General features: G+C 41.0%; 2 protein-coding genes across 3 annotated transcripts in view; both read right to left on the bottom strand.

Annotated features, from left to right (window-relative positions):
• The window catches only part of LOC146389242 (vesicle-fusing ATPase), a 63,700-nt gene extending 62,485 nt beyond the window's left edge, over positions 1-1,215 (bottom strand). The window contains exon 1 of one of the 2 annotated variants that reach the window (XM_084926969.1): positions 1,081-1,215. In XM_084926969.1, the coding sequence (XP_084783095.1) occupies positions 1,081-1,092 (12 nt within the window). In that variant the 5' untranslated portion in view covers positions 1,093-1,215. The remainder of the gene's footprint in view (positions 1-1,080) is intronic. The other variant, XM_084926968.1, reaches the window with a different exon arrangement.
• Positions 1,216-5,117: 3,902 nt separating this feature from the next.
• LOC146389241 (cyclin-dependent kinase 5 activator 1-like) lies at positions 5,118-16,004 on the bottom strand. The gene is made up of 3 exons (XM_084926966.1): positions 15,436-16,004; positions 12,493-13,132; positions 5,118-12,404 (listed from the first exon to the last, which is right to left on the bottom strand). The coding sequence occupies exons 2-3, from the start codon at positions 13,006-13,008 to the stop codon at positions 11,913-11,915; spliced, it is 1,008 nt and encodes a 335-aa protein (XP_084783092.1). The 5' UTR covers positions 13,009-13,132; positions 15,436-16,004; the 3' UTR covers positions 5,118-11,912.
• Positions 16,005-19,729: the final 3,725 nt, after the last annotated feature.

Genomic DNA, 19,729 nt, shown 5'->3' with positions numbered 1-19,729 from the left:
GTTTTATGCTAAGCTAAGCTGAGCAGCTGCTGGACGTAGTATCATAGTGATATCAGGTGTCAATATGTTTCTCCAGAGTCATACATGGAGTCATGGAGGTAAAAGAGGCCTGGAATAATGATATATATACATCCGCAAAAACGAGAACATCTGTCAACTGTCGATATTTATCTTTTGTGTTGGCTAAAAGTTCAGAAGCCCTGCAAACAGTATTGTTTGTTTACAAAGATTTCTTTGTTGGCTGAGGACAAAGGGCTAATAAATTACAGCACAGACACAGAGGTGTTGGTGCTAGCTTTTCTCAGTATATGTCACCCTAGTGACCAGGTTGCTATTTACTGCGTTGCATAATAAAGGCAGCAGTTTGGGGGTATCAGGGTTTAACCCAATAATTCCTACTGCAGTACCAGTCCTGGTGTTATTGCCAGGTGTGACCTGTATAACTGGGGCTGTGTGAGAATGACACCGGGCCACTAGGGGAAGCTGAGGCCGGTTACCTGACATCATCATCCCTCTGCTTCGACGGGTTACAGGCAACCTACATGTCCATATGTAGGTAGGTTACAGCCCACCAGTCAGCCGTGCTGCTCTGCTGCTTCACACCGCATCCAGCGCTCCCTAACGCCAAACACACACACACACACACACACACTGGAGCACGTAAGGCTGTTTTCACCCTTGTCACCAAACCACCACTCTGCGTGTCCCACACAACACCGTGCACCCTTCCACGCATCCACGAAGCTTCTCAGTGGTCGCTTTTCACGCAGTCGCGTCAAGGACAAGCAGAGCCCAGGATTAAGCACCGAAGCAGCTGTAACGGGGTGTGGGGGGCTGGTGGCGAACACACCGTCCTGTAGCAAATTGCTGCACAAGCTACGCCTTATCACACGGTGTGAAATAAACACCAGAGTCCGCAGTCGCGGTGACATTCAGGTGCTCCGTGTACCGAGACCCCTGACAGTCCGCACATACGGCTCGTCCGACATTTTGCTCTGCGGGTGCGCTTCTTTCATTACCAGCCACGAGCCGGACTGAGAGCGATTTGTTACAGGAATAAACGCAGCACACAGAGCTTACCCGGGTCGCCATCTTCACGGTTGCGGTAGATCAGGGGCTCGCAGTTTGAGTCAGCGGCACACAGGACAGCAGGGACGGTCAGGGCGAAAGGATCGACAGCAGATGGGCTTATAAGCTGCGGCGCACTCGGCTCTGATTGGCTGATTCGAGCGGAAGCGGAGGGAGACGTCACCCTACTCGTCTGGATCTTTGAGCAAAAGTGGGTCTACATTGTTAAGAGTGGCATCCCGGTGGATAGCGTTTGCATATTTGGCACGTGCACAGATATTAGACAGTTTTTTTCCCCTTTTTCTAATAACAATAATGTGAACTCTCTAAATTCTAAAGTGACTTTCAGTGCAGTAAGTGTCATCCTGCCTCCATTTATCGGCTTTTTATTTTTTGGTAAATGAAACCAGAGCCTCAGAGTTCTGCATGTCAGCACCACGGACAGCGCTCTGCCCCACACGCTGCTGAACTGCACCACCCCACGGCTGAACTAATTCAGCACCACGGACAGCAGCGCTCCGTCCAGGCTGTATGTTTGTTTGATCGCTTAAAGGTCCTGACGGCAGCTGAGACTTGCTAAAGCGTACAAAGTTAGAGCAGGAAGAAGCAGGAAGCTGAAGAAAGTCTCAGGCAAACTGCAACGATGATCGGCTAACTTCTGTGTTTACATTAAAGAATCATATTGACACAACAGATAACACTCTAACATAAACTGGACATTAATGTAGGGGTGTTTTTAAATGATTATTTTTACTCTAATATTATGCTTGCAAGATCTCTTAGCTAACTAGCAACAGCACATTGAAACTTAAAACTTAAAAGCATACTTCTATTCTATTCTATTCTATTTTATCAAAAGTTGGGAAGTTGTGTAAAATGTAAATAAAAACAGAATACAGTGATTTGCAGATCTCAAAAACCCAAAATCTGATGACAGAAAGCAAAGAAACCACCTGGGAAGGGACCATTGATGCTCAAAGGTCTATATACAGATTTCATAGCAACATCTGCTCCCATCCAGTGACGCCTCTTTAAGGGAAGGCCTTGAATATTTCAGTAAGACAATGCTAAACCACACACTGCATCTATTATAGCAGCATGGAACAGCCTGCCTGCAATGCAGACTTTTCACCAACTCAAAATATTTGAAGTGTCATAAAACAGAAAGCAGAGCCAGGACTGCTGAGCAGCCAGAATCCTCCATCAGACAAGAACGGCACAACATTCCTCTCCAGCAGCTTCTCTCCTCAGTTCCCAGAAGTGGATGTGCTGTTGTTGAAAGAAGTGATGCTGCACAGTGGTAAACATGACCCTTTGCAGCTTTTAGAGACATGTTGTTGATGCAATCATATTCAAGGTGATCTCTCATTAAAACCATTAAACCCTTTAAGGCAGTGGTTCCCAAACTTTTTTTGCTAAGCCCCCCTTTGTTTTACAAGAAAAATGTTCGACCCCCCCCACCTCCGCGCGCGCACACACACACACACACACACACACACACACACACACACACACACACACACACACAAGCACAAACACATCCTCCAATCACACACGCCCATATTTTGCTCCATTGCTGTTTATTTAACACCTCAAACATTTAGTAAACAATTAAGCAAATACAAGTAATCTGCAATAAATTACAGGCAGTAATAAAATAAACTACTAACTCTTTTACTCTACGTCCACACCTACACGGGTATTTTTTGAAAACGCAGCTGTTTCGTCCACACGTAAACGGCGTTTCGAATCACCGAAAACTGAGACTTTTTAAAACTCCTTTTTTGCGTTTACGTGTGGACGAGGAATACAGAGTTCGTCACGCAACGTCAAAGGTATGCGCCTTTTTTCACGTCACGCGGTGTGCACGTTATTGTTTACATGAGATGAATTGCAGAATGGCAGATAGAGACAAAATACTGTTAGTGTTAATCTGACTGTCTTCAAGTTTTACACGCTTACATATAAACACGCAGTTACTGTCCCTCCATTTAGAAAGGCAGAGGCGTCACGGTGTGATTATTTTACGTGTAGCTGTTTTTTTCCTGTGTAATAATATTCAACATTGCTATCAATAACTTTTCAAAAAAATGCCTCTCTGTGCAAAATGGGTTTAAAAACATAAACAGCTGTGGGATCCTGTTTGTCCGGTATTTGAACCGGGGAACAAATCGTGGCAGGATCAGCCTGATATTATTTGTATCCCACTGTAACTTTACTGTATAAAGAGCAAACATCTCCAAAATGTCAGGAGTAGTTAGTCATTACAACAAGTGTTTGTGAACTAAAGATCAAGAATGTGGGATACTGTTTGTCCGTGATTTAAACAGCCCAGCGCTGCTCCCAACGCAGGGAAAAGCAATTCTGCAGGGGAGACCTACCTCGGCACCTGTGCAGGTGAAGCCAAAGGGAAGATTTGCTTCACCATATTTTCAAGTCTTTGGCTTAGAATGAAGTTGGTTTGGAAACATATTCAGCGATGCTTCATCTCCTGCTTTGCGTTAGTGTGGGCGCCCCGTGCTAGCAGTGTCCAAGCGTTTGTTTTTTTGTTTTTGTTTTTTTTCCTTCCCTTTTCATACCGCGCCCCCCCCCCCTGCAATGGCTCTGCGCCCCACCTAGGGGGCGGCCCCCACACTTTGGGAAGGTCTGCTTTAAGGGAAGAAGTAGAAGATTGTTACTGCACTTTACTTCATTTCAATCTTTAAGTTTCCAAAATTTTGAGTTTGACTCTAACTTTGATCAAACATGCGTAACTTCTTCAGCTGTTGCGGTGGAAGGTTAGCTGACAGAGTTCAGTTAAGTTCAGTTTAAATGTACAGAACTAGTGTTTGATTCAGATTCAGACAACTCCACACTTTATTTAGTTATGGTGATTTATTGTTAAAAAACAATGGAATCACAAAGTTATTCCTGCCAGAGTGGGGCAACTACACTGGGAAAAGCAACTGATTGGGTTCCTTTGTTTTCCAAGCATTCAAAGGAAGCAGGTCAGAGGTTACATCAGCTGACTCATGTACAGTCATATTGTGTCATATGAGGTCTGTTCTGTAAGTCTGCCTCGTCCTTCTCTTTTTGTCTGTTTCTTAGTCATTTTCTCATCATGCAGGATGTAAGGACCAGTTTGGGCCTCCATCCTGGTGGTGTGAAATGTTCTTCTTCAAAGATGGTTATCCTCTCTGGTTCCTGTAAGCACAGAGGAAAAGTAAACTCTCACGAATAACAGTTCACCTGCGCTCACGACCAGCACCTACCTGCATCTCGCCTACCTGACCATTCTCCACTGCCCTTCTTCTCACTTCCTGTTGATTATCTTGGCCTGCCTGCTACCCCACCATCACCACCTTAAAGAAACAAACTATATTTCCATTTAGGCTCTTGTAAAATAATCTATAGACTTGCTATACTCACCAGACCTAAAGGTCTCTTTCTGTGAATTTCATAGCCTCTTTAATAAAAGTTGCAAACGGTCCCTGGTGTCAAATCAGGATTGAAATCAGGATGCTGTGCTGTGTCTCTTTCTTAGACAAGTCTCTGGTAATACCTTGGGTCTTTTGTCCCTTCAGTTTAGTGTAAAACTAGGTCTGTAGAAGGACTGTATGCTCATTAGCCTAGCAGCCGTTGTTTTGTTTTTTGTTTGCTTCTCGCTTTTTATCAGACTACAGAGGTTAGTATGATCAGTTTTTCAATTGAATATAAACTCATCAGAAACTACGATTAAAGTTCAAGTATTTAAGTGTTTAGCATTATCAGTACGTTTCTCTTTATGTCAGATGTATAGAGCAGAATAATCAATGAATTGAGGGATTTGGTATTAAAATTTTTATCACCAATGAAAATTAAACCTGCTCTTAATGACTCTCAAGTGTCAGGTTAGGGAGCTAGTGAGCAGTAATTGCATTTTTTCAAAAATTATTATGATGCTCTTCCTCCCAGCTCCTCTTCAGCTGACTCAAATGTGCAGCTTCAGAGACTCTCTGCTGCCTTTCTGTGGTCCGAGTAAGAACTGTCTCAATATCAGTCATAACACCTGAACAAAATACAGAACACCATGCTTGTAAAGGTTTTTATATAAAGTACCTGTAACAGTTGATCAAAGTATTCTTATTTCTCACATACATATTCATACATCCACATAGTAACAGATTGCAGCATCAGCACTCTAGTAACACTAGTAGCCTTGACTTTGTTCACCAAAGATTCTTGTTTACACAATATGATTCACAAATGAAAAGGAAGGAAAACCAACTTCATCATTAGAAGCATATGTCACACAATAGTTTTTTTTCTTTTGTTTTTTGTTGTTTTTTTGTCTTGTATGTCTCGCAAGATAAAATATGGCACATGGTTATGAGTTAATCAATGATGAGAGCATGAATCGGAGGGGGTGTTATCAACTCATACTTTCCTTCTCCATTGCAAGAAAAAGGTTCGTGTAGAGGACAGCTTTCCTTTACCTTCGGTTTTCTCTTTCTTTGTTGTCCCTGCACAGCTGACAGGCCTGGAGCAGGTGGAAAGTGGTCATAAATATTTTGGTAATTTTACACATTAAGAATCATCACTCCTAACATCAGTGTCAAAATCTGACACTACAAGGGTACTGAATAAAGAAAATAGAATATTCAGTGTATCAGAGAACGAGTAGCGCTGACCGCTTGTAAAAAGTCACGGCTTGTTTAATGATTGTTCAATCACAGCTTAGCAACTGTAACGCAGCACAAAAGGTCTTTCAAGCTTTGGGTTTGTTCACAATGTGGAAAGACGTATTTCCAGAGTTTAAGGTGGTTCCTTATCGGTGCCATTCCATGACAAATGAGTTAAGGTGTGTTTCTCATCGCTAACATAAGATACAATCATTAGCTTAACCAACAGTTGTTACCTAAAAGGCCAAGCAGCTAATTTTTTAAATAATGCAGTGCCCCTTTTATCACTAGCACATCCACTTAGTTGTATATACACTATCTGTGACGTTGATGCTATCAGAGTTTAAGCTAGTGTTAGCAGTGTTGTCCATTAGATCCACTAACATTTACTGTAGCAACCCTAGCTAGCATCACCCAAGATAACGTCACATTTAACAGACATCTTACTGTCCTAGCATTAAAAGGAAGAAAAAATAAGAGTCCTATTGACATTATTCCCTATAAGGTATGAACTGAACAGACTAAGTTGATAAGACCAATGTTTTTATTTGGTGAAGAAGCTAACTTTATGCTTGTTAGCTGTAGCCTTTGTCTTCAAGCATGAAGTTGTTTGTAGCAACCAGTTGCTTCATTAAAAGCCTTTTCATATCTCTCTAATAAATCAATAACTTTTTGTATCCGCTTGAGTGTGTCTGTTCTTAAAACTCTTGATAAATGTTCATCTACTTCACCCTTACTTTTGGTGTGTTTTGCTGAACATACTTTGGTTAAAGGTTGTTTTGTAAGAGACTACCAGTGACGAACAAACACTGGCAACCACAGTGACATCTAATCCCCATTTAACAGGGCAATGGGTGTTGGACAATTACATCTCATTAGGAAACCTGTTGTCTTGCTTTCCCAGTTTCAATTTAGCTGTTTATTAGCAACCATATATGCACACTTTATCCATTAAGTGTCAGCGATAGGGTTTCTTTTAAAAAAAATACTAGCCACTAAAGCAATAGCTCGCTTCAGCTACTGGTTTATTATAGTGACACAAACAAGGCAAATGCTATTGTTAGCATTCACAGTTCACCTGTGCATTTTACAGACAGAATTCATTCCAACAAGTAATTTTGACATGACTCAGCTATAGATAATAAAAAATAATTTAGAGAATGTTTTAGCTAATGTTTATGTCAAATAGCCATCAAGTTAGTTAGCCTTTGACTGTTGTTCTTTAAGCCAGTAACCTTTGTTAGCTAGAAATGAGAAATTTGTTTTATGGAATTCTTTTAAGTAATGAATTAATTATTTATTTTTGGATCAATTACAATCTAAGATTTGCCACCACACCTGCTGCCCTTATCACTGTCAGATTAGACAACTAAAGGCCTGGCCTGTGTTGTGGGGCTAAGCAAACCTTTACCCTTTAATTCGAAAACTGTGTCATTCTTCTATTAAATCTGTTAGATACTGAAAGTACTGACATGAATAAAAATTGCAAATTCTTGTATAACATTAACTTATTACAGTTCACATACATCTTGTTATGGAGTTGATGATTTGTAACCATTTGACCTTTCTTTTATCCTTTTGCCTGCAGAGAGAGATCCTTTTGGATCGTCAAGTACAACAAATTACAAACAGGATTATTCAACAGTCATCTTGTGAATGCCTTTGAGGAATATGCTACTTGTCTACTATTCAACCCATCAGAAACAGCTAGGAGGAAGGACATGTAAACAAGCATGTTTGCCATGGATTCATTCTTAGAGTGCATATTTGTCTCATGAGGTCTGACTCTGGAACAAGGCTACATGTTTTTCTTCAGAGCATGAAAGCGCTGCAGCCCAGTTGGTAATCATCTGAACATGAAACATCTCCTGCTTTGTGAAGACACGAGTCTGGAAAGAGGCATGACATTCTGTTTGATTAAAAATCCATTTCCTCATTTTAAAAGCAAAGTCTTCATTTCTGTTTGTTTTGTTTTTTTCATATTACAAGGGAAGGCCAAATATTATTATACACAAATTAAACTGAATGTTGAACGCTCCAGTGTTGGATGACTCCAATTTTGGCATACATTTTGCAAAGTGACACACACAACTTCTCTGTATATTGAATTTACAAGCTTTCCATTTTGGCATGTATTCCTTACCATGTAAAGAAAGTCTTTTTTTTTCTGGTCTACATGTCGGATGTACAATGCAGCAACATTATGAAAAGCTTACTCATGACAACTTTATAGTCTTTCTTGGCTCATGTTTTTTTGTTTTCTTTTTGTTTTTGTATGAAATAATGAGTCTTAGAATGATATGGCACAAGATCTCCGCCCTGCCGACAGGGCGCAGGTTTTCAAAAACTGAAAACATCTTATTGGCTGTTGTTAGACTTAGAGATATGACATCATCAAGGATAACACTCTCACCTCAGGGGGACATGTATAAGATCAGTATATCCATTTATCCATCATAATGTTTTGAAGGACCCTTACAATGGTCCTGTAATGGACCATCAAAGTTTTCCATAAATTTATTGGTGACACAGACTGAAAACTCTTCTATAATCTCTCTTGTGATTCTGGAGGAGCTTTCCAAAACCGAATCATAATTCCTTTGAGCTTCTTCATAAAATTCAGTTTTGGGCTTGAAACTTCTAACAAGAAAGACCCATACAATCTGAAGATGTGGGGTCTTTAAAGGTGGACTTTAGGTGATTTAGGAAGAAAAAAGCACCAGATTTAAGCACAATATGGAAATTGTTTGATCACACATTTTTAGACAAGAAGTCTGGAGATTTTATTCTGCACAGCAAAATCTCCAGTGTTAAATTAACACTAGAGAGTGTCTATATGGGTCCACACCTCTGAGTGTTAAATACAACACTGTTGAGTGTTAAATTAACACTTTTGACAGTGTTATATGTTTAAAAGTAACCTAGTCAGTTTTGAAGATTAACAATGGCTAACACTGAGCAGTGCTGATTTTCTAACACTGGAATATTTCTAACATTTTGAGTTATTTTCCAGTGTTAGAAAATCAGCACTGCTCAGTGTTAACCATTGTTAATCTTCAAAACTGACTAGGTTACTTTTAAACATATAACACTGTCAAAAGTGTTAATTTAACACTCAACAGTGTTGTATTTAACACTCAGGGGTGTGGACCCATATAGACACTCTCTAGTGTTAATTTAACACTGGAGATTTTGCTGTGTGCCTTTTATAAGTTTTCAGCCTGAAAACGTGGCTGCTTACCAAAAGTCAGAACTATTGTACTCTTTACCCTCTGAGGCCTAAGTAATCACCCTATACTATCAGAATATGTAATATTTGTTCATTTTTTCTAAGGACTAGCAATAAGGGGACAAAGAACATATTGGTTCTAACCGACACATCAAAATGTGTTTACATTTGTCCAAAAAAACCCTGTTTTTCTTGTCTACAAAACTTAGGGTTTGGGGCTTAGATCTCAGATGGTTAATGTACAATAGGTTGCTGTGGAGCCACATAGGGGTAGGATTAGGGATGAGATGCATTTTAGCAACATGCTCAACAGGTATAGTTGCAGAAACAAGATGAAATTACCTTCTAAATCAATTCTTACTAAGATCGCATTTACGTTTGATCCAAAATGTAAAACATTTTGCTTTTACAGTTCATTAGTTCTCAGATTTCTCTTTGGACATACCAAATAAGTGACCAAAGAGACACAGAGGCTAATCTCGGTGGGCTCTTTTAGTCCTCTGTGTACATGAATACCAAAAATCTGTTTTAAGGGCAAGTGTTTGACCTTGCCTTGACTGATGGATTTATAGTAATGGCATGTCCACTTCTAACCTTTCACATATTGTCCTCATTGGATCGTCCTTGCGCCTGGATGTCACATCGCTCAGTCTAGCTTTCAGCAGTTCAGCATAGCAACTACTCAGTCTCTTTCGTAACATGAGGCATGGCGTGCCCAACACAAAGCAGCATGCTAGGAAACCTATAGAATCACACATGCATGTCAAACAACTCCGTGAATAAGTAAGCCATCAGGTCAGTGGACCAGAGAGTCTCTAAATATGGGACAACTGGACTGAACTGCACCAGACAGGACACGACCGGTTCAGACCAGACCGGAGCGATCGAAATGAGAGAGAGAGAATCTGTGTTGATTTATTTTGTCCATGTTGCTGTGGAGAGCCATGAGCAGAGGAAAGAGGGGTGGGTGTTGGGACTTCAAACAGCAGCCGAGGTCTCAGGTACCAAGTGGTGACGGCAACATCAAAGTGTTGTTGTGGAAGAAAAGTCACATCTACAATTGTTGTGTCTGGCTCTGCACTTCCACAGCTGGAGCATACTCACATTTACTTTTGATTACTAATGTGTGTAGTCATTGGCTGAGAAAGCGATCACATGATCTGCTATAAAAACATATCCTCCATGACCCATCACCACCAGTCATTCATACAGTGTGATGCACCCAACACGAGTGTAGTCGTTTAAAAGTATTCTTTCTTCCTTTCTTTCTTCCTTTTTCTTTCTTTCTTTCTTTCTTCCTTTCTTTCTTTCTTTCTTTCTTTCTTTCTTCCTTTCTTTCTTCCTTTCTTTCTTTCTTTCTTTCTTTCTTTCTTTCTTTCTTTCTTTCTTTCTTCTTCTTCTTCTTTCTTCCTTTCTTTCTTTCTTTCTTTCTTTCTTTCTTTCTTTCTTTCTTTCTTTCTTTCTTTCTTTCTTTCTTCCTTTCTTTCTTCCTTTCTTTCTTTCTTTCTTTCTTTCTTCTTTCTTTCTTCCTTTCTTTCTTTCTTTCTTTCTTTCTTCCTTTCTTCCTTTCTTTCTTCCTTCCTTTCTTTCTTTCTTTCTTTCTTTCTTCCTTTCTTCCTTTCTTTCTTCCTTTCTTTCTTCCTTTCTTTCTTTCTTTCTTTCTTTCTTCCTTTCTTTCTTTCTTTCTTTCTTTCTGTTGTCAGCACCAATATGGACTGCAGGAGAAAGTGCAGGGTAAGAGAAATAAATGAGATCATTCCCTGTGTAAAATGTGCCCTGGAGGGGTCAGTATTGCATTTTCCCACGTATTTGTAAACAGCTTACACAAGGGCTTGTTTAATAATTATTCATCTGTGCCAAAAGGTTTAGCATGTCATACTCTTAAAAATAGACAAATGGTCTCCTAATTCCCAGAATATTTGACTGGATAAACCCAAATGTTCCTTTAAAACTACAGTACTTTATATAATATGCGGATGCATGAATCCACTTCAGTACAATAAATAGGAGTGCCAATTAAACAATCTGGTTGACTTGATCTCATCCACGCTATGCAAGTTAATACTCTTTATGTTATGCGAATGGACCTTGCAGAACCACTTTTGATGAGTGCAATAAAGCTTGGGAAGGACTTTAGGAATAAGGTAAAGCGGAGTTGGCAATAAGCAAGTGGTCATGTGCAAGGACATATGAAGTGACCTCATGCAATGTGGTTCAATTCTCTATAGATAAAAATGCCTCAATGCTAAATATATACTGTATACATATACAGTATATATATATATATATATATATATGTATATATATATATATATATATATCCAGCCTCAGTAACTAAATCTGTGTTGTCTGGCATCTCTAAACCCATTTATGTTTCTATTAACTTTCACAATAAAACTTAGTCGGGACTTTATTTCTTAACATAAAGGCCAGACTGACAAATTTCTTTACACCCAAGGTAAAAGGTAAATACAATGGATCTCTTGCTCTCTCTATCATGCTGTTAATGTCACATCATGATCTCTGCTAGCCATGCTTTTGATGAAATATGACTTTCCTTTTCTTCATTGTCAGATATGTTGCTGGGAATCTCAACAATTGTATCTCAGCTTTAAAACTTGTTACCCTGAGCTCAGGGACCTGGATGCTGAATGCCAACAAGTAGCCTGTTAATCTTGGGAATCTAATCAGATCCAGTCAACATGACTGGCGGTTTGAGAAACACCTCAGCAACCCTGATTTTATCTGCTTTGTTGTTTAACTGCAGCCTTCGGGTAAATTTATCATCAACACTATGTTTCATACAACGAGCTCTATCTTCTACATTTGAAAAGTTGGTTAATCATCACCAGTAGAGACGCCAGACAACATTACAGCTCAAAGGTAACATTACACTGGATTACATTAGTCTTCCTGTCCTTAACCTATTCACTGTCTATCCTTCCACCCCCACCCCCCCCACTCCCAGCGCCCTCTTATCGATCAAGGCCTATGAGGAGCTTGGTCTTCTCTTCCTCTTTCTTGCTCTCATTTTTCAGATCAGCAAACACCTGGGTAAAGAAGTGTGGGTCGGTGTTGATCTGGAGCATCTTGCCACTCATGCGGTTGATGATGTCCAGGCAGCGGTCCCAGAAGGCTTCTTTCTCTGCTTCCACCAGGAAGGGCTTCAGTGGGTAGGAGATCTCGTTGCCCATGTAGGAGTAGGACAGGTAGAGGCAGGTAAGCAGTGAGGCCTGCAGCTCGCGCTCTGAGGCCACCTCAGCTGAGACCACGTCGCGGCACAGCATGTAGAGGAAGACCACATTGGCTGGAGTAATGAAGCCCTGATCCTGCCAGCCCTGAAGAAGGAGGGAGCGGTCCACACTGCGCAGCCAAAGCACTGGATCTGTCGGGGATAGACGCTTTAATCTGTAACACCGACGGCACAGGAACTCGCCCAGGCTGCGCATAAGTTCACTCGTGGATGCCTGTGTTTAGGAGGGAAGGAGAGAAGACTTGATCAAATTATGCATGCGTGAGTTTTTAGTTTTTCTTTTTCTATAGAGTGAAGGTTACCTGAACAATGACACGTTTTGGCGTTCCAGCTGCAGTGGAAGGCTGGATCCCAGAACCTGTGAGGGAATTCTTTTTGGCAACGACAGTAGCTACGTTAGCCAAGGTTTTGGAGGCGGGCAGGTGGGAGGAGGTAGTGGTAGTGGTGGCTGCTGGGTCCTGGCTGGATGAATAGGATGAGAGGTTAGCACAGGACTGAGACTTCTTGAGCTTCAGGCTATTGGAGGCTGAGTTGGTGGTGGCGGCTGCATGACCATCTGGAGAGCTTCCTTTTCCTCCATCCCCGCTGTCTGACTGTAATTTCTTGGACCCCTTCCTCTTCGCTGATACAGCCACTATACGTTTCCATGGGAGCACACTGATGATTGAGGGACGTTTTAGGGACTTTGCTGCTGCAGCAGCAGCATCCTTGGCATTCTTGCTGTTCTGGACGGCGGTATAGTGGCCCACTGTGGCTGGCCCATCCTCAAACAAGGCTGCCTTGCGGTAGCTAGGAGACAGCGATAACACTGTACCCATGATGTCTGGTTAGAGTTAGCAGCAGAAACAGGGTACAGTGGAAAGTAGTGGGGGAAAGCTCTTTGACTAGTCTAGACAAAAAGCTTGGAAAGGGTCAGCGTCTCACTTCTGGGGGAGTTTGAACCTTTGAACAAACAACAGACAAAAAGCAGCAATATTAGTTAGATTTCATTTCAACTGATGAAGTTTAATCAGACAACTTAACACTCTACTAGCTGATGAATATTGAACATGAATGATGAATATTTTTTGCCTGTTTGCAAGACCAGAAGTGAAGTAAGACACTGACTCAAAAGAGAATATTTATCGTTGGGATGGTGAACTTTCCCCTAAAGCGTTCAGTCTATCGCCTTCCTCTGCTAAGAGACTTTCCTCACTATGAATTCAACCATCCAGTTAGATAATTTCATGAGGTTGCTGCTGTCAGCCTTGTCAAACATGAAAAATGAGCTACAGTCTCTGAAAAAGATCCTGGGATGAAAGAAAGGCTCGTAGTAATCGTAGTATGAGTTAAGTTTTCTTTTTACTATTTCAAATGCTACAATCCTCACGTCTGAGCTTTGGCTTGTTTTGGTGAGGAGAGAATGAGGAAAACCAAGAAATATTGTTAAAATCTCCCCAAAACTGTAAGTGGACCCTGAGTTAAATGGGTTGGGTTATACACAAACTAGTTTTCCAAGAGCAGAATGAACTGAAGACTACAGCCATGACAAGATATCCAGATGAAACACCCCAAATGGCTGCTGGACTTTCAGATAAGACTTTTCAGTTTTCTCGCACAGGACTAAGGAGAGTTTTTACTTCTCCTTTTGAAAAAAGAGTAAAGAGAGTAACCATTAAGGTCCCATTGAGTTTGACTACTGTCTGCTCCAGTCAACCATGAAATGTGGTTGAAAGGCTCTGGAAAATATAAGCAAACAGACTTTGAACTAAGTGTGAGGTAAAAAATATTTAAGTCCAAAAAGGACCTCACACACTTTGGTGCTCGAGGTCTTCACACTAGTCTAGAAATGACCCCTTACCTTCTTTTAACCATAAAAAGTGACAAATTTGGTTGAGAGTCCAAAGATATTTTGATATCTTTAAGATCAGAAAACATTCTATTTGTTTTAGTGAGGGAAAATAGGAAAACATGGGAAAATGTTTGGGAAAACCTATCAAGATATACTTTCTATTTGTTCCTCTTGGGTTTCCAAGTAAGGAAGACCTTGAATATGATTTTAGAAAGTGAGGTTAGTTTTCGAAACCAGAAAGGACACTCTGGTTCCTACTTTGTGATATCAAAAGGAAGTCAGATGAAAATGGCCCAAACAACAGTTCTCAAGGTCTTCTTGCTAGTTATTCCTCCAAGGCCCTCAGCTTGGCTTAAAATTTTTTTAACTAGGAAGTCAAATTCATGACATTTCAGTATCTCTTTTGCAAACAGCATTCAGACAAGCAGTGCCTTTTTGTTTTCTTTTGATGGAGGAAGAAATCCAAGCTCCTGGAGAAAACCCAGTGGACAAACATGGTTTTCAAGCTACAGGAAAATTTTGTTGTGATGCAACACTGCTAGCTGCCTGCTAGCTGCAGTAACATACAATAAATATCAATCATATCAATGTTTACAAATCACACATATATCATTGGTGATCATTGGTGAAAAACCTGGATTCTTATCTGCTAGACCATGAGAAACAACCTGTAACCGGCCAGATAGATATTTACACAGTGAATCTGCTGTCCACTTGTAACAATGACAACTGAAGAAGCTCCTGGCTGGAGGAAGAGCCTGCAAATGCAGATGAAAGCAGGTCACAAGACCAGCTCCCCCCTTTCAGAACACGTCAATAAGATGATTTTAGGTTAGGTGGTGGGAGTGTTTGTTTTTTTTTTGTTTTTTTTTACTACTCTAAGTGAAGAAAAGCACCCCAGAGCTTATGGTTACAGCAACATACCAACGAGAGAAAGAGTCAGCCAACTGCATTAGGTGTCTGTGCAGAAACTTCATAATAAATCGTGCAGCCACACAAATAGCTGGCATTCCATCACAGCAGTCATGTATAAATGGCGCACCTCCCCACGTAAAGCTGCATATAGATGGCACTGGTAGCCCCAGCATGGGCCTACCAGTGTTCACCAGCATTATATAAGAACCGAGATAAGGCCACGGAGGCAGGGAAAAGAAATGTGCGCAAGCATCCATCTTAGCTTCAAAATGGAAGCCTTGAACACCCCCCACCCCCGAACACCACCAACACCAGGCAGCATCAGAAACACACACCGAGAGGCAGCCCTGAACATTAGGGGAAAAATGCTTTTCTCTCTCTTTTTGAGCAGGTGGCTGTGTACTGACTGATTCTGCGTTTATCTGAGAATTATTTGAGCGTCTTTAATATTTCATCACCTGACAAGAATGGTGTTACAGGGAAAAAACATGTTTCCTACCTTCTAATTAATCTTCTCTTCTTGTGAAATCCATGCATCCCACCTTGACCTCCCCCGTACCCTCGCTGCTGGGTAAGATCAAAATGTGAAAAGGCTTTCCGCCCACGGAATCCACAACCGCCGGCACGAGCTCGTCCAGCCAAACGGGTCTTGCTCGAACACCGACAGGTCTGCTGCCCGCGCCCCTTCCCTTCAGAGCCTCATTCAGAAAGAGTCTCTCGCTCCTCTGCGGGAATACACACGCAAAGCGAATATGTGCCGCACTCCTTCGCTCGCAGCGAGTGGAGAGATGTCTTCCATTGAGAAGCCCAAAAAACTACACGGTGGAGGCTGTTTGATGCTCACAACTCGCCCAGACATGAATCAAACAGCACGCTGGCCCGCTGGTCTAAAAACCTACATTAACACAAAAAAGCGGCGACAGAGAGAGAGGGGGACAGAAAAACATGGCCACGATAAAGTCCAAAAATAGACGACAGCTTATTCCCTCAGTAAAGCAGCAAAGCAAAGAGAGCGCGAGACAGGGAGAGAGAGAGAGATGCGGGCATCAGCACTTATTCGGGTTGGACGTGCGAGAGAAACTGCGCTCTCTCATTGGCTGCTGCCCGGATGCTGCTGCCGCCGCTGAAGTCGTTCAGCCTATCGCTCTCCGAGGTGCTGAAGCAGCCGGCCAAACGTGTCGAAGCTGCTGCTGCTGTGCTATGGTGGTGGAGGTGGTGGAGGGTGGCTGCTGAGGATCAGTGCAGTGATTTTTGTGAATCACTTCATCACAGCGAGTGAGGCCCCGTTAACACCGTGTTTGCTAACAAAAATAGCAGATTCACAGGCGAATCCTCCTCTTACAGGTACAAAGAAAGCCCCCCCCCCCCAACACACACACACACACACACACACACACACACACACACACACACACACACACACACACACACACACACCTTCCCTTCCATCACAGGGCTAATACTGAGGGATGTACTAGTTGCTCTCTGATGTGTTCACTGAAATATGAATGTGTGTGAAGGTTAGACAGAAAGAACTTGTGTTGTATAAATGAGTGAAAGGGGTTGTATAAAGTGCGCACGCTGAGTAGAAAAGTCCTAAATAAGAACCATTTAGTCAGCTGACTCAGTCTTAACCAGCTCCTCTCTCAGAAATAGGGCTACGTTAAAAATTTATTTTCTCCTTACATACACAATCTACATAAATGTAGCGCCCTGGGACTATATTTTCTATTTAACAGGTAACATGATTACATTCTTAAAGAGACAGAAAGCTACATACATGTTCCCAGTGTGTCCGCGCAGGTTGTGGCTGTCCAGGTCAGGGCTTCTTTGAGTGGTTGAAAAAAGGAAGTCAAATGGACTTCATCCAAGAGGTTTCTTCAGTTCTAAAACCAAATGGTGGAGAGTCCCAGGTATTTAACCCCTAGTAGGGATTGTTCCCATAGTTCCGAGGGTCACTAACCCTATTAATCATGTGAGTCATCACATGAGCCAAGGTGTGAAAAAAGGCGTGGATCTTTATCATCACCGGGATTAAGGGTGAAACCCCAGTAATGAGATGAGATCTTCCCCCACCTCATCCTGCGCCTGGGAAGGGACCTCAGGACTCCTTAGGTGTTTTGTCCTTGTTTACTGGGATCATGATTTCCTCAGAGCTGAAACTTCCACTCTGATCCTGAAACCACGACTCCTACATTCCTGCTTTCTGAACCTTTTTATTCGTAAGCTGGTTGACATCACTATGATGACGTCTCACAATCAGAACCTGGTTAGAAAGCTGAAGCTGGCTCGGTTCACACAGATATTGCTGGTACATTTATTTACTTATTTTTTGCAATAAAAACCATGAAGAGCGTGCTCTTTCCAACTGTGTTACATTGGCCACCCCTTGATTGAATCACAGCAATCTGGCAGACGGCTCAGAACAATCAACGCCCACACGCACAGACTGAAAAACAATTGCTTCCTTAGAGCTATGGCCTTCATCACAACCCTCCTGCTCATCAAAGCACTGATTACCAGAAATACCCCCCCCCCTCCCATCCACACACACACACACACACATTGCACTTACACATACAGATCTGACGCCGCTGCTCTGTTTTGGCTAAGGAGAGTGTTTACCTAAAATGTAATTTAACACTTAAGTAACATTAATCGATATCTAAAATTGGAAACTATTATCAAAATAAACAGTGACTTCAGTGAAATTAGGTTTAAGGGTCTGTCAGCACAATTAATCAAAGAAGAAGGCATTATTTTGATGAAGTCAGTGAACAGCAAAATGCTTTTTTAAAAAAAGGAAAACTAGTGTAACTCTGAAAGAAGATAATGAGACAATAATCAGTTTGTCAGTTGAGCCAATCACTACCCAGATATTTCCAAAATGTACTTAGTTATGACGTTATTTAAAAATGACAACCAGCACTGATCAGGAGGAAAATCACAAACCCTTTTGCAGCCACTTCCCTGACACTCTGCAGCAGACACCAAAACCCGATGCTTCCCGCAGTCTCTCTCCAGATGAAAGTCAGTGTAAAATCAGCCTGTACAGCTGTTTTCCAACAGCAGTAACACTTTTTCATCCATGATCCAGACTCCATAAAAAGGCAGTGAGCTGGAAAATGGATTTATCTGAATGGCTCTCTTCCCAAATACAGCTCTACCCACGGGCAACAGAGGCCACTGAGTGGGACACGAGGAGGGACCTTTGTAAAGCTTCTTAAAGAGGAAGCTTTATCTAAATCCTGCAAAGAATAAGATACACAGTAAAGCACAGCTGATGGGTGACTGTATGAATATATGACAAATAAATCAATATTCAGATTTATGGATCAGATGCTTAATGATTTTCAATATTCTTAAAGGTACAATAAAGCACAGTGGGGATACAGTATTGATCAGCAATCAGTGCTTTGCTGTTGAGCTTATGCTTTGTGGCATGATGCATTCAGGATGCCGAAACAAAGCAGTATTCAGGCTCACCTCTTGCACCATCGTGTCAACTCTCCCTGGTCCTTTGTCCTGTGTCTTGTGGTATAACCCTCAGCTTATTCCACTGTAGAAGTAGTGTAAGGTTACAACTTACAATTGTCTTTAATTACAGTTTGTTTAGTGAACAAAACTTTTTTTAAATTACCAAACTGTTGCCAGATACATTTCTGCATCCTGGTTGGTTCCCAGTTGGCCCAGCGACATCTTTTTTTCCTTTCCTGTGGCCCCGTAGTTAACCTGGCAATGAGCAGAAGTAATTTTAGGATTTAAATGAGTGTAGGAGACTAAGGATGACACAAGACTGTGTGTCAACAGCTGAATAAATCAAATCAAATCACTTTTATTGTCACATCACATGTGCAGGTACACTGGTACAGTACATGTGAGTGGAATTCTTGTGTGCGAGCTTCACAAGCAACAGAGTTGTGCAAAAATACAATAACGTAAAACAAGCAAAATATAAGAATGGCTAAATCTGAGACTAATAAATATATGTACAATATATAATAGTATATGCATTACTGTATAACAGATCAGGAAAGCTTTTAAAAATTTTAACATTTGATTGTTTTGCTTTGTTGAATTAGAAATATTATATTTAACTTATTATTGTTATTATTATTTATTATTTCAGGTGTAATTCATTAATTTTGTTTGTGGTATAGTATCTTAAAGGGTCAAGGCACCCCTCCAATAAAACCTCTGAAATATTGTCAGTTTCTTACTACAGTAAAAACATTTCTTTATATTCGTTTTTTGGTGTTTTCTCTCATAACATCCATCCCATAAATGGTGGTTTGGACACAGTTTAGAAATCTTTAAAACAAGGGTGTCAAACATAAGCCCTGGGTGCCATAATTGGCCCGGCAAAAGCTCCATTCTGGCCCTGCTGCATTGGAAAAAATGAAGGAGGAAAAATTACATTTTTGGACTTTTAACTGTTTAAGTTTTACAGCTTTATTTATTTATTTATTTACTAATGTTACACCAAAGTAATCAGGAAATAGATTTAAAAAAAAAAAATACATGAAAGAGGAAAGTTCCTGTTTTTTCACTTTTTCACAGTGACTTAACCCCCCCAACTTTCAATTTTAGAGGCGAGTCACTGAGCTACACCTTCCAGAAGTTTTTCTACAATTTGACACATTTATTTCCGTACAGTTTCTTTATCATGTAGAAACATTGAGATGCTCTGTAGAAATTATACTTCTTATTATTTTGATGTATCTCAGGGCTTAAATATGCAATTACACCTCTTTATGCTGACAGAAGATTAAAGTGGGATTTGTGTGGTCCAT

The sequence above is a fragment of the Perissodus microlepis genome, chromosome 4 (assembly GCF_051167445.1).
Source record: "Perissodus microlepis isolate ML-2025 ecotype Zambia chromosome 4, ASM5116744v1, whole genome shotgun sequence".
Taxonomy (NCBI): Eukaryota; Metazoa; Chordata; class Actinopteri; order Cichliformes; family Cichlidae; genus Perissodus; species Perissodus microlepis.
Note: the sequence above shows the minus strand (reverse complement) of the source record. Positions and strands in the feature narration are given on the sequence as shown.